Genomic DNA, 12524 nt, shown 5'->3' with positions numbered 1-12524 from the left:
TTCTTTACTCCTTTAGTCTTGAGACACAAGTTGTACAACTTGATCGTCTTAAAACTCGTTTTAAAATATTTATTCAAATCAAACTCTTTTATTTTTCTATTTCCTCATAATATTTTTTATCACAAAACAAATTTTCTTTAAAACACACTCAATGCATCCATATTTTTTTTTAAATTAATAACTACGTAAGTTTGATTTCTCCATCGCACCGGGAGCTACGTAGGAGCAAGATTGCATTCTTGTCAAGCGCATTAATAAATTTTATTTTATTTTTGTCTTTTATTTCTTAAGCACACATTTATTCTAAAAATCATATTTTTAAAAAATAATAATAATTGTTATTTATATTTAATTATAAGGAGAAATAAATATATTTAAGTTAATATTAATCTTGCACAATTAATTATAGGTAACCGTATTTTCGCGGATGTCGTAGGGTGCTAATACATTCCTACGCATAATCGACTCCCAAACTCAAAACTTGGTTTCAAATACCATTTTTTTATGTTTACTATTTTTTAGGGTTTCCCAATATTTTTCCTATTTTAAAATAAATTTTGATGGCGACTCCATTAAATTCGAGAAAAACTCAAAATTTAGGATGCGACAGTGGTGTATTAGCTTTTCGATATCCAAAAAATTTTGATAATTATGTCACATCTTTTATGACTTATTTATCCTCCACGAACTTTGTTCGGCTATTTGATTATCTTATTTTAGGTTTGTTATTGATTAATTGTGTCATTTTCTGCTAACAAAACAAAATCGCTAGCGCGATTTTGTTCCAATATGCGGTAGCCCTTTTATAAATATTGTACTCTGTTCACTTTTGAAATTGCACCAAAACTCAGAATTTTTTCGAGTTTTATGTCTTCTCCATTTTCTGTTCATCTTTCTTTTGTGTCCCTTACCGGCAATTTGGCATCATAGTTCTGAGTGGTCGTAATAGTCATATCGATTGTATAATTCTAGAACGGTTTTTTATAGTGCAATAGAATATCGATATAGTTTGTAATCAAACTATTTTTCCCTGAGGATGTCTTGATTGATAGTTTGTTGGCATAATTTTGAGTAGTGCCACAAATTATCTTAAAGAGAGCAACCTAGTATGCGACTCAATCTAATAATATCTTCGATGATTGAAACTTATTTTTAAAAAACTTTTTTTTTTATCAAAAACAATAATTTCAAGACGGTTTTTTCTGCCATGTCTATCGAAGAGATTATTAATTCTGATTCTGCCGCTTTTAATTTCAACAAACTATTTCGGTTTGTGAGAAGTCACTTCAAACATTGGAAACAAAATATCTTGTTTTTCTTAACTACAGAAAAAAGTCGTCAACAAAGATGACTTTCCATTTGAAACAACTTAACAAATAGAAAAAAGATAAGAAAACTACTCAATTAATCATGTGATTTGAAAATGATTACCTCTAAGAATTACAATACCAACAACACGGATAGAGAAGTTTAGGACACCTTGAAGAAAAATTATGATGCTGAGGAAGTTTGTGCTTAGAAGTATATTGTGAGCCGCTACCTCTAATATTAGATGACTTATGAAAAATCCATGGAGGAACAATCCCATAAAATTCAGAAGAGAGCTCACAAAATCATGACTAAAGGTATGAATTTAGATGATTAAAAGTTTTCAACAACAAGAAGAAATTCATCAGTGTAGTTCTAAAGTCAGCTAACAAACCTCTCAAGAATCACAAGTGCAACATGAAAAACCGCAACAAGAACGAGAAACCTCTAAGGTTCCCAATTGTGAAGCAGCAACCACTTCTTAGAAATGACTTTGGCTCACAAACTAGAGTAGTTTATAAGAGGTGGTTACTGTAAGACTCATAATTGATTTATAGCAAGAATTAGAGCTTATTGTCTATTTTAGAATTTTTTTGTTACCGAAAAATTTACCTGTGAGTGTTATGCAACTCAATTAAGGAAGAACTTAGAGACTGAGTGAGATGAGGTGACTTAAAAGCACAAAATATCTAGATATTTTTCTAGGATATTAATATTTTAATGAGGAAATAGTAAAAATATCTAAATATTTAATTACTATGTAGTAAGACTTTGTAAAGACCAAAATAAGCCACCTCACTACCCTTTATTGTGTGTTAACTAAAATGACTTATGTAAGAAGGATTAGATGGGAACTAATGAATTAGTAAAGTGTTTGGAAAATATTTTTGGACACCTAGTTAAAATTATTCGTCGGAGAATGATTTAATCGAATTAGGGATGATTATTATCGATAAATACTTTACGAACCCACGCAATACTATTAAATTCATGTCATTTAGTTTGCGACGAGAGTAAATATTTTTATTAAAATAAATCTCAAAGTGAGTGATGTGATTACAATTAAGTGTCATAAATGATGATTGTGAGATTTTAGGATTAAATTTATGTGATTATTAATTTTTGGAGAATAATTTAAAATTGAGATAGTATATTAGTTAAGGGGAGAAAAAAAAAAACAATTTCCTTTCCCTATAAAAGCTTACGACCACACTCTTTTATTTTGCAAACACATCTTCTCTGATTTGTCACCAAACTCAAATATTCTTCATTTTTAAGCAACTTAGAAGCTTCTAATCACAAAACTTCAAACTATAAAGCTGTTTCACTACTTGAGAGAATTGCAAAGAGCTAAGAATCACTAGTTATAGGAGAAGGAAATTGAGAGGTGTCGCTGAAATTGTTGAAGTAACAATGTCAATTTACAAGAAAGGGGGGTTTGAATTGTAAATGCACATTTAAAAAATTCATGTTAAAAACTTAAGAAAATAACTCAAGATTGACCTTGGTTGTGACAACAGAAAACGGAGAACGTTCTTGGTTTGTCAGTTTGAACTTTCTTGAGCTTCAATAATCATTCTGGAGTTCCCGTTTTAATCATTCTGGATTTCCTTTGCAATTGTCTTGTCATATGTCAAGATTGATCAAACTTTCTTGACATTTGATTTTTGGAGTTTGCAAACTGTCATGACTTTTGTCTGTCTTTGAGTCCTTTTATTTTTGAGATCAAATAGCCTTTTTGAGCTTGGATGAATCCTACTTGTTCCTTGCCATGTACTGATTAGATATTAACAAATTTCCAGGGCAGACTCTTTGTTAAAGAGGTAGAAAAAGTTTGATCAACATGCTGTGATGAACTTTTTTGAAGCTGGAGATCTTTCTCTGTTTTAATGTTCTTGTTGCTGTTTTCTTTGTTTTGCTTGATTCTGTTCTTAATTAAATTCACTCAAAAACACAAGTTAAATTAACATAACATTTAGAATCATAATTAACATTCTTAATTAACTTTTTGTTTGTTTTCATCAAAACATTAAATTGAGATTTTGTCTCAACAATTGTCAGATAGGTTTTTTAATAAGTGTACAAATTATTTTTATTTGTTATTTAAATGTTATTTCGTTTAAATTTATTTAGAATAATTATTTAACTTTGTATTCGCATTGAAGTTTGTATACTTATTTTATTAGAAATAAGTATACACATTATTTTTATTTGTTATTTAAATATTGTTTCGGTTAAATTTGTTTAGGATAATTATTTAAATTTGTATATTCCATGTTTTCTTCTATTTGTTGGTTCACGTTTTTGTAACATCCATTTGACGTTAAGGACAAAAAATATTATATTTACAGGGACTAAAACTAAAAATTATTATATTTACAGGGACAAAAAATATATTTAAACTTTCTTTTGTTTAAACCGTACAAAAAATTATATTTTTAATCGAGGAACTTATACTTATATTATTTTGATTTTTTTAAATATCCTATTTTCATATTCTTTTAGTATTTAATACCAGTCTTATACATCTATTTTAGGGTTAGACAACGGGCTGGGTAGGGAAGATTCAGACAAAAAAACTCTAACCAATCCAAACCGCGGTTGAAAACTACATGTTCATTTTCGTCCAATAAGTGAATTCGGGTTAAGCAGGTAACATGTAAATAAGCCACAAGTTGACGAGTGGTTTCCTACGAGTTTGCTTTTTGTGGCCTATAAGTTTGTTTGGCCCAATAACATTTTTTGTCCAATTTATTTTTTCGGCCCATTTATTTTTAGGTCATTTTTAAATTAAATAATCATGTTATAGATTTTAAAATTATAAACTTGTAAATGTGACCTATAAATTTTTATTTATTTTAACTATTGTAATTTTTTCTTTAAAATTGAACAATTTTGTCCCAATATCCTTTTATAATGTGCATTCTAGAGCTCTAACTTTTAGATGCTATAGATAAATATAATCATTGAAGTAACATTATTTATACTTAACTAATTTACAGTTGAGATGCAACTATGTTTATAAATCTCAATATTAATATATACTCAACCAATTTATAATTTATAATTCTAAATATCTTGTGAAATGTAAATTTAATATACATTGTCCCTTCATGTTTATAAAATCTTAATATCTTACAAAATATAAACTAAATGTTAACTGTCCTCATAATAAATCAAAACAAATAATATCATGTTTGATATCTATTCTAACTTGGAATCATATTTATTGTCCAATATAAAAAAATTAAATACATATTTGTCATATTTGCTGGCCAATCTAGAAATTTGTATAGAAATTAATTAATAATTACTAATTAGAATATAAAACAACTTGATGTTCTCAAAGATTTTAGAACTCAACAAAACAGCATAATGCATTAACAGAAAGAAAAAAAAAATATAGGTCCAACGCCAACAAAATATTGAATCAATAGTTAGAAATCATTAATTACTAATTATCTTTACAAATGCAAAAAATAAAATTTAATTAAAAAAATACAAATATGTGAATAGTACATTTGTTTTCTCTCAACAAAGTTTTTAAAGTATTAAATCTACAACAATTACTCATTATCAGATAAAAAAAACACACAAAAACATACAATATGAAATCAATAAGCAAAGAAAATGGAACAAAAAAAGAAAGAAGTTAGTCATTTGAATTAAAATCGGTAAATCTAAACAATAACAATAAATATATATTAACATTTAATTTTACATCTCAAATAAGTGGAAAACACACAAATATATGGAAAAACACACATTCAAATTCATCCAAAATATTAAATAAGGATAATGAAACAAAAATTAGAAAAAAGTTAGTCATATAATATATTATGATTGTGATATCTAAAACATGGAAAATGCATAAATTTACTTTTAGTATTTTGACAACAATTTAAAACCAATAAACATATAAAATAAAAAACAAAAACATTATTAGAATGAGAGTTCATATAGCTTAAAAATAACGATAAGATAAGTGATAATAACTTGAATAAGTAGTCGTTGTTTCATGTCGCTGACTATTGCTACTTATAGGGTTGACCGAGAAAAGACAACGAGTGAATCATTGAAAATGAGAACTGTCAGTATGGAAGAATGAGTGAAGTGCAAACGATCAAAGTGGGAGTGGTGACTGAAGAGATAAGGGCAGCTATGAGAGTAAAAAGTGTGAGCTAGAGTTTAGAAAAACGACATCATGAAATTAGAGTTGAACTTGGTAAGTAACCCAATCCAACAAATAAAATAATAATTACTGATCTTAATAATTAATAATAATATATATTCCTATGTTGGGGTATCGATCAGCGACAGTTTGAAATGCTGCATTTAAATCTGCCCTCGTCAATTCGTTTAGAGCCTAAAATTTTATCTTGAATTCGACTAGGCCGATTCAACCCGTCCGTTCTTTTTCACCCGTAGCTGGTCGGACGGTGGCAACCGAGTGGCGCCTAGGGGTGAGAATAAGCCAGGCCATACCAAGCTTTGAAAGGCCTGAGGCTGGCATACAATTAATTTTTTAGGCATAAGTCGGGCCTACGGCCTATCATAAGCTTTTTTTTCGGCCTGGTCTGACCTTTTTAAAAGTCTGGTCTGACCTGAAAGCCTATTTAAAAGTCTTATTCACATTAAAACATTTAAATGTTCTACTCACTCATATCACATGATGCTCTCCACATACCAATATCAATGTACATATCTATATATATTAAACAAAATTTAATTTTTCTAACAAAATAATTTTTAAAAAATCTGAAACAAATATATTTTAAACCCTAAAATATATAATTTTTGATTTTAAAGAATATTTTTTTTTCTGAAACAAACACACTTATTATTACCTTCAAACAAATATGGAACGACTAATGAGTGATTGACTAATTGAATTACTACCGAATATGGAACAACTACCAAATATGAAACGACTACCGAATATATAATGACTACTGAATGATTGCCTAATTGATATAATTTAAAATAAAAAAATTATTATTAATATAATAATAAAAAATAATATTAATAAATAATAAAATATATATAGGCCGGCCTGTCAGACCTAATAGATTTTTTTATAAGTCTGAATCAGACCTAAATTAAATAAATAGATTTTAAAAATAACTTGAATCTATCTTTTTATTAAATAAGTCAAGTCAGACTATGAGTAGATTAGACCATAGATCTCTAATGAACGGTTTAACCTATCCTCATTCTTTGGTGTCCCGCGTCGAACCCTAATGTATTTATACGTAATAGATTCACTCATTTTGAAATAAAGAGAATATTATATAGAATTGTTTTTCTTTTTCGCTCCACACCCAACATGTGGCAGGCAGGCGCAGTGGTGCACCACCATAGAGCTGATTACTTTCACAAGTTCTAGTCACGTCGGCTCCGACATAAATTATTAGTGCAACTTTATTGGGAAGTGGACCCCACCGCAAGTAAGAAGCAGAGTTTCAAGTTTTCTTTGCCACGAAAAAGAAATTGCTGAGGTGGAATGGATTAGAATGAGTTCCTCTTTCACAATCCATATTTCTCACACTGAAGGCTAGGTGTAACACTTCCGTGCTTCAAGGGCCGTTTATAAGGGACAAGTCACTGCCACTGTGGCTCATGAGCTGGTTTATCCTTTCCATGTAATCTCAATTCTTGTATGCATGCGTGGCAACTGTAATTTGTTTATTGATTTTTCGCTCAAAAAGTTGCCCACGCGCTAGCGCATGAAATTCACTTGGGCGTGTAAGTCCAAACATAATCAACACAAATATAAATCATGTACTCTTTTTTTGACAGCATAGTCATACCTTCTATCTCGAGAACAATTGTGTTTACTTTTCCCCCACTTCAGAACATGAATGTGTTGATTGTCGATTGTTCATAGGGCAATCCAAATTCTAGTTTTCATGCGGCATAATAGACTAATTGAATAAATGGTTATGCTAGTAAGTGGTGTAAAGGTATTAATTTGGTAAAAAATAAAAAATAATATTTAAAAAGAAAATTTCTATGTTTTGCAATTTCAAAATATAAAATGTATAATTTTTAAAATTATATCTTTATATTTAGACTCTTAATACATATTTTAAGGATACCTATTAATATTTTTCTTAAATAAAATAAAAAATAATAAATATTTGACAAATGAAGATTTTTTTGGTTGACGTAGAGTTTGAAATAGGTGACATATAATATTTTATTTTATAAATAACCAAACAATATATCAAATAAATGAATTTCAAATACATAACCAAACATAAGGATAAGCGGCAAAATTATTACCTCTACTAAAAGTATAAACAACGCAAATGATTTGACTACTATTTATAGAAATCATAAACAATTTTTTTTATTTGAGTCAATATTAACTAAACAATTTAAGTTTATCCGACACACAATATCCATCAAATGTCTCATATACATAATGTTATATTAACCTTCAGATTTTATTTTAGGTAGAAGTAATTCATAATACTTATATCAAGAATCTTTCTGATAAATATTTTAAGAACATATATTAGAAATTAAAATTTATGTCAAAAATAATAAATTTTAAACTTTTGAAAAATTAAATATTATAAAACAAATTTTATTTGATTTTTTAATACATATTCTAAAACAAATTAAATATTCTAAAATTTATGTATTATATAAGATATTTTTGAAATTTTTCTTTATCTTTTTTTTATAAGAGTTCCTTTCAGGTTTTAAAGTGCACTAGTTACCCTTAAGTATATTACATATTGTTTTGTAATAAATAATAAAATACGATCAAATCATAAATTATTTCTTTTTTGAAGTTTAATCTAGTAAAACAATATAAATTCGTAATAAGTTATTACTATAATTAACTTTTTTTAATTTAATCAATGAAATTTTATATATAGAGACAAAGATAATTAATTTACAAATTTTTTTGTAGTCAAAGATTAATATTTTAATAATAAGCTATTTTTTTTTGATATATATGTAAATCAACGAATTACTCCTTCGGGCTTTAAAAAAAAATTGGGAGAAAGATTTTGTTTTACACAATTATTTAAAATGATTGTTTTTTTTTAATACTAATAAAATTATCGATATTGAACTCTTTACAAATTTGGAACCAGAGGTAGTATTTCTCTTCAAAATATAAACATATAACAATAGTTAGTTTCTTACAAATTTAAAAAAAATTAAAAACACAAATTTAAATATGATTTTGTTTTTATTTATAATTTTTTAACACACATGTCCGTAGCGTTTGTCTAAAAAAATATGACTTATAATTAAAGTAGAAATCCTAATCAGGTTTTCCTCGTGGTGTAGTTGAGTGAGGTAAAAAGTCCTTTGTCTTGACTAAAGTAAATGATTCCCATAAATAACAATAATAATAATAGCGCGTGTTAATAAAATACACAATGCTTGTGAACTTTCCTCGTGTGGTCCCAACCTTCCTTAGATATTTTAATACCTTTCTTAGATCTTACAATCATCTTCCCCCTTCCCACCCAAAACCGTCCTTAAATATTCTTCCCTCATACTCTAAAAAATTATCACAATTCTCATCTTCCAATAACAAAACATCCAAATGAATTCCCAAAACTATCCAATCCACTTCCATACCACTCGAACCTTACCCGAATACGATGTCTTCATACACACTTCCGACGGCACACGTATTCCAGCTCACACAAGCATCTTGGTTAGTTTCTTTTCACCTTTTATTTGCTTCTCTCATTGCTATCTTACACTTCCTAATTTTCTCTCTTTTTTATTAATAGGCCTCAGTTTCGCCGGTTCTCGAGAACATTATAGATCAACCGCGTAAGCATAGAAGCTCCGAAAGAATAATTCAAATTCACGGCGTTCCTTCCGACGCCGTAACCGCCTTCGTCGGTTGCCTTTACTCATCCAGGTTTGTATACGTTTTAATTCAACTAACGCCGTAATTAATTAAACCGGACGCCGTCAATATGGAATGACAGGGATACCCTTGGTCTGTTACAGGTGCACGGAGGATGAGATGGACAAATACGGAATCCACCTACTTGCACTCTCTCACGTGTACAACGTGCCGCAACTGAAACAGAGATGCATCAAAGGCCTTGTTCAACGGTTGACAACAGAAAACGTGGTGGATGTACTTCAACTCGCGAGACTCTGCGACGCACCTGATCTCCGTCTCCGTTGTATGAAGTTACTCACCAATCACTTCAATGCGGTGCAAAAAACCGAAGGATGGAAGTTCCTCACAAAACATGACCCCTGGCTTGAACTCGATATCCTTCAGTTCATGGACGAACGCGAAACGGTGCGTTTTGTTTCAATTGATTAATAAATTAAATTTTAATTGAGTAAATGAGATTATTTATTAATTTAAAGAATGATGATTAATTGCAGAGGAAAGAGACATCAAGGAGGCATAGGGAGGAGCAAGGGTTGTATTTGGAACTGAGTGAGGCGATGGAGTGTTTGGAGCACATATGTACGGAAGGTTGCACCGACGTTGGGCCTTACCATGTGGAGGTTAACAGAGAGAGGAAACCGTGTAGCAGATTCTCCACGTGTCAAGGTCTCCAGCTTCTGATTCGCCACTTTGCCACGTGTAAGAAGAGGGTGAAGGGAGGGTGCTGGCGTTGTAATCGTATGTGGCAGCTGTTTAGGCTTCACTCTTATGTTTGTCAACAAACCGATTCTTGCAACGTTCCTCTTTGCAGGTCAGTTATTATTATTATTATTATTATTATTATTATTATTATTATTATTGTTATTATTATTATTCATTCACATGAATCACACGTTCCTTATTAGAATTGATTTAGTATTATTTCAGATTTAATGAAATTGTCAATTTTATTATGTTTTAAATAGGAAAATATCATAATTTTGGATTAAATTAGAATTGTACTCTGTTTTTTTTTTTTTTTTTCAAGGAGGTAAATTTTTTGTTTTTGTTTTAAGTGATCCATTTCCGCTTAAAAATATTTAGTTGAAAAAGATAATATAAATAAAAAAAATCATTTGGTTGTAGTAGTTAGAAGATTGTGTGATATCTTAGAATGTAATGAGTGATCAAACGTGGGAAAAATATATAGCCAAATGACAGTTGTTAGAAGTGTTGGTTGGGTGAATGGGTGACTATGATGGTTAGAGGTCATTGGTGACGATACTGGCTGGAGGACGACAATATAAACTTGATAAATTCATAACAAAATAATTGAAATTGAATGAAAATTTCTTTTTAATTAAAAAGTTCAATTTCATTTTTACTTTACGGGTAAAACGGTCACACACGGCACCCTTTTTCCATCCCGGCTTCTACCCAAATTTTGAAGAGTCAAAAGTAAATTCTTCCTAGAAATAGTTTATTTGTTTAATAAAATAAGAAAATTGGAACATGCGACTGAGATTGAAAGGACCAAGGTCAGAGAAATGGTATTTTTTCCATAATGAATTTATATTCTGAGCTGTGCCCAAATTCATCGCATAAAGTCCCATCTTTGATCAGCTAGCGACATAAAATATTGTCACGTTAAAAATTAAGTGCCAGCTTAATTCATTGTATATTGTATATGGTCCCGACCATATATTGCAATGTTCACACACGTATTGTTATTTTGATTCCTTAGCTAGTCTAGTCTCTGATATTTTAGGAATAATACTGTATTTGGCCAGCTTGATGCCGTTGGTCAATCGATCATAGTCGTTAATTTTAAATATCATTTATAGCCAGTTCACTACTATCCTTACAACCACCGTATCTGGTCATGTCAATGGGACCAACATATATTAATAGGAAAAATGATATCACTCAGCTGCAAAGACAGATCAAATAAGATTCTGAATCTGTCTCTCCTCGTCTGCTTAGAAATAAAATTTAAAAAGATAAGGTAAATTCAATGTAAACATCTTATATTAGAGCTTATTCATCAGGTGGGCATTTACTATATAATCCACCTACCAAATTTAATAGTGATTGGGCATGATGGATTGTATATTAGAAAAAATTCATTAAAGAAGAACGACATTCTTCATTTCATAAATTTGTTTAATAAGGATAAGTTTTGCTCGATATAAAACATCTAGTAATAACTAGATAAAAAAAATCTAGTAATAACAGTGGGTGGTTAGTAGTTATCCAATATATTATATGTCGATACGAACTTGGGAAGCATGATTATGAATCATGCCAAATATGTGTGTCAATTAGTGAAGGTCCCATCAATGACGGGTCTCCCTCAAAACAAAGAAATATCTATGATTGATGATAGCTTCTTTGTTTTTTTTATTTTAACTATAGCTGGGTCTCGGTTGTTTCAAAACCCATGTCTCTGTGTTTGTTTTCTTCTAATCTATGATGATAGTTTTATCTTATCTTATCTTGCTGTTCATGCATTTGAAAATTTTGTTACTAAAAGTTAAGCTACTTTTGGGTAATGTGACAGGCAATTTCAATTGAAAATGGAGCAAGAGAAAAGGAAAGATGATCCCAAATGGAAACTACTTGCGAGAAAGGTTGCCTCAGCCAAAGTCATGTTTTCCCTGTCTCTACCTAAGAGAAAGAGAGATGAAGAAATGAGAGTGGCCATAGACAACCAAGGAATAAGATGTTTTGGTTACAATGAATATTGTAACACTGTATTGGACGATCGATGTGTTTCGTGTTGAGATTGCATTTATCTTAATTTGGATAGATTACACTATTGTTCTTTGGAGGCAAAGGGTTTTTTGATAGTGTGAGCTTATTGTTAGTGGCTCTTCACTTGAGGTATTGGCAAATTGAGTGTTTGCTTGTCATTGTAAATTTTGGTCTTGTTAGGAGATGTGAGCAAATGGAACCTCATTTTGCCATTTTCGACATAGGATTGTAAGGAGGTTCTCAGCTAGTGTTATATTTGATAGATTATTCATGTAGAAATATCAAATGGTCATTCATATATTATTCAAAAATGTTTATGTTTACTGTTTATAAAAATAATTATTAGACTGGCATAAATATCTTATTATCTCGATCCATATTCTATAGTCTAAATTTCATGTATGTTGAGCAAGTCTTTAAATCACTGATACAGATAACAAATATTGAAATTAGTCTGATAAGACCTAAATAATCTTAAATAATAAAATATACTAAAAAAATTATATAGTGATTATTTATTTCATTTATTTCTCAAGAATATTATAACTATGTACATAAACATTTTTATTAGATAAATTCTTTGATACTTTAG

At 29.6% G+C, this 12524-nt stretch overlaps 1 protein-coding gene across 1 annotated transcript; it reads left to right on the top strand.

Moving 5' to 3' along the window:
- Window positions 1-8793: 8793 nt before the first annotated feature.
- On the top strand, window positions 8794-12289 carry LOC101496955 (BTB/POZ and TAZ domain-containing protein 2-like). Its single transcript, XM_004515791.4, has 5 exons — window positions 8794-8995; window positions 9075-9208; window positions 9301-9604; window positions 9694-10010; window positions 11739-12289. The coding sequence occupies exons 1-5, from the start codon at window positions 8882-8884 to the stop codon at window positions 11959-11961; spliced, it is 1092 nt and encodes a 363-aa protein (XP_004515848.1). The 5' UTR covers window positions 8794-8881; the 3' UTR covers window positions 11962-12289.
- The last annotated feature ends 235 nt before the right edge of the window (window positions 12290-12524 follow it).

This window comes from Cicer arietinum, chromosome 7 (genome assembly GCF_000331145.2).
Source record: "Cicer arietinum cultivar CDC Frontier isolate Library 1 chromosome 7, Cicar.CDCFrontier_v2.0, whole genome shotgun sequence".
NCBI classification, from domain to species: domain Eukaryota; kingdom Viridiplantae; phylum Streptophyta; class Magnoliopsida; order Fabales; family Fabaceae; genus Cicer; species Cicer arietinum.
Note: the sequence above shows the minus strand (reverse complement) of the source record. Positions and strands in the feature narration are given on the sequence as shown.

Coding starts and splice junctions, on each gene's coding strand:
- LOC101496955 (XM_004515791.4), top strand. CDS start 8,882: ATGAATTCCCAAAACTATCCAATCCACTTCCATACCACTCGAACCTTA. Junction 8,996..9,074: donor CAGCTCACACAAGCATCTTG/GTTAGTTTCTTT, acceptor TTTTATTAATAG/GCCTCAGTTTCGCCGGTTCT. Junction 9,209..9,300: donor GGTTGCCTTTACTCATCCAG/GTTTGTATACGT, acceptor GGTCTGTTACAG/GTGCACGGAGGATGAGATGG.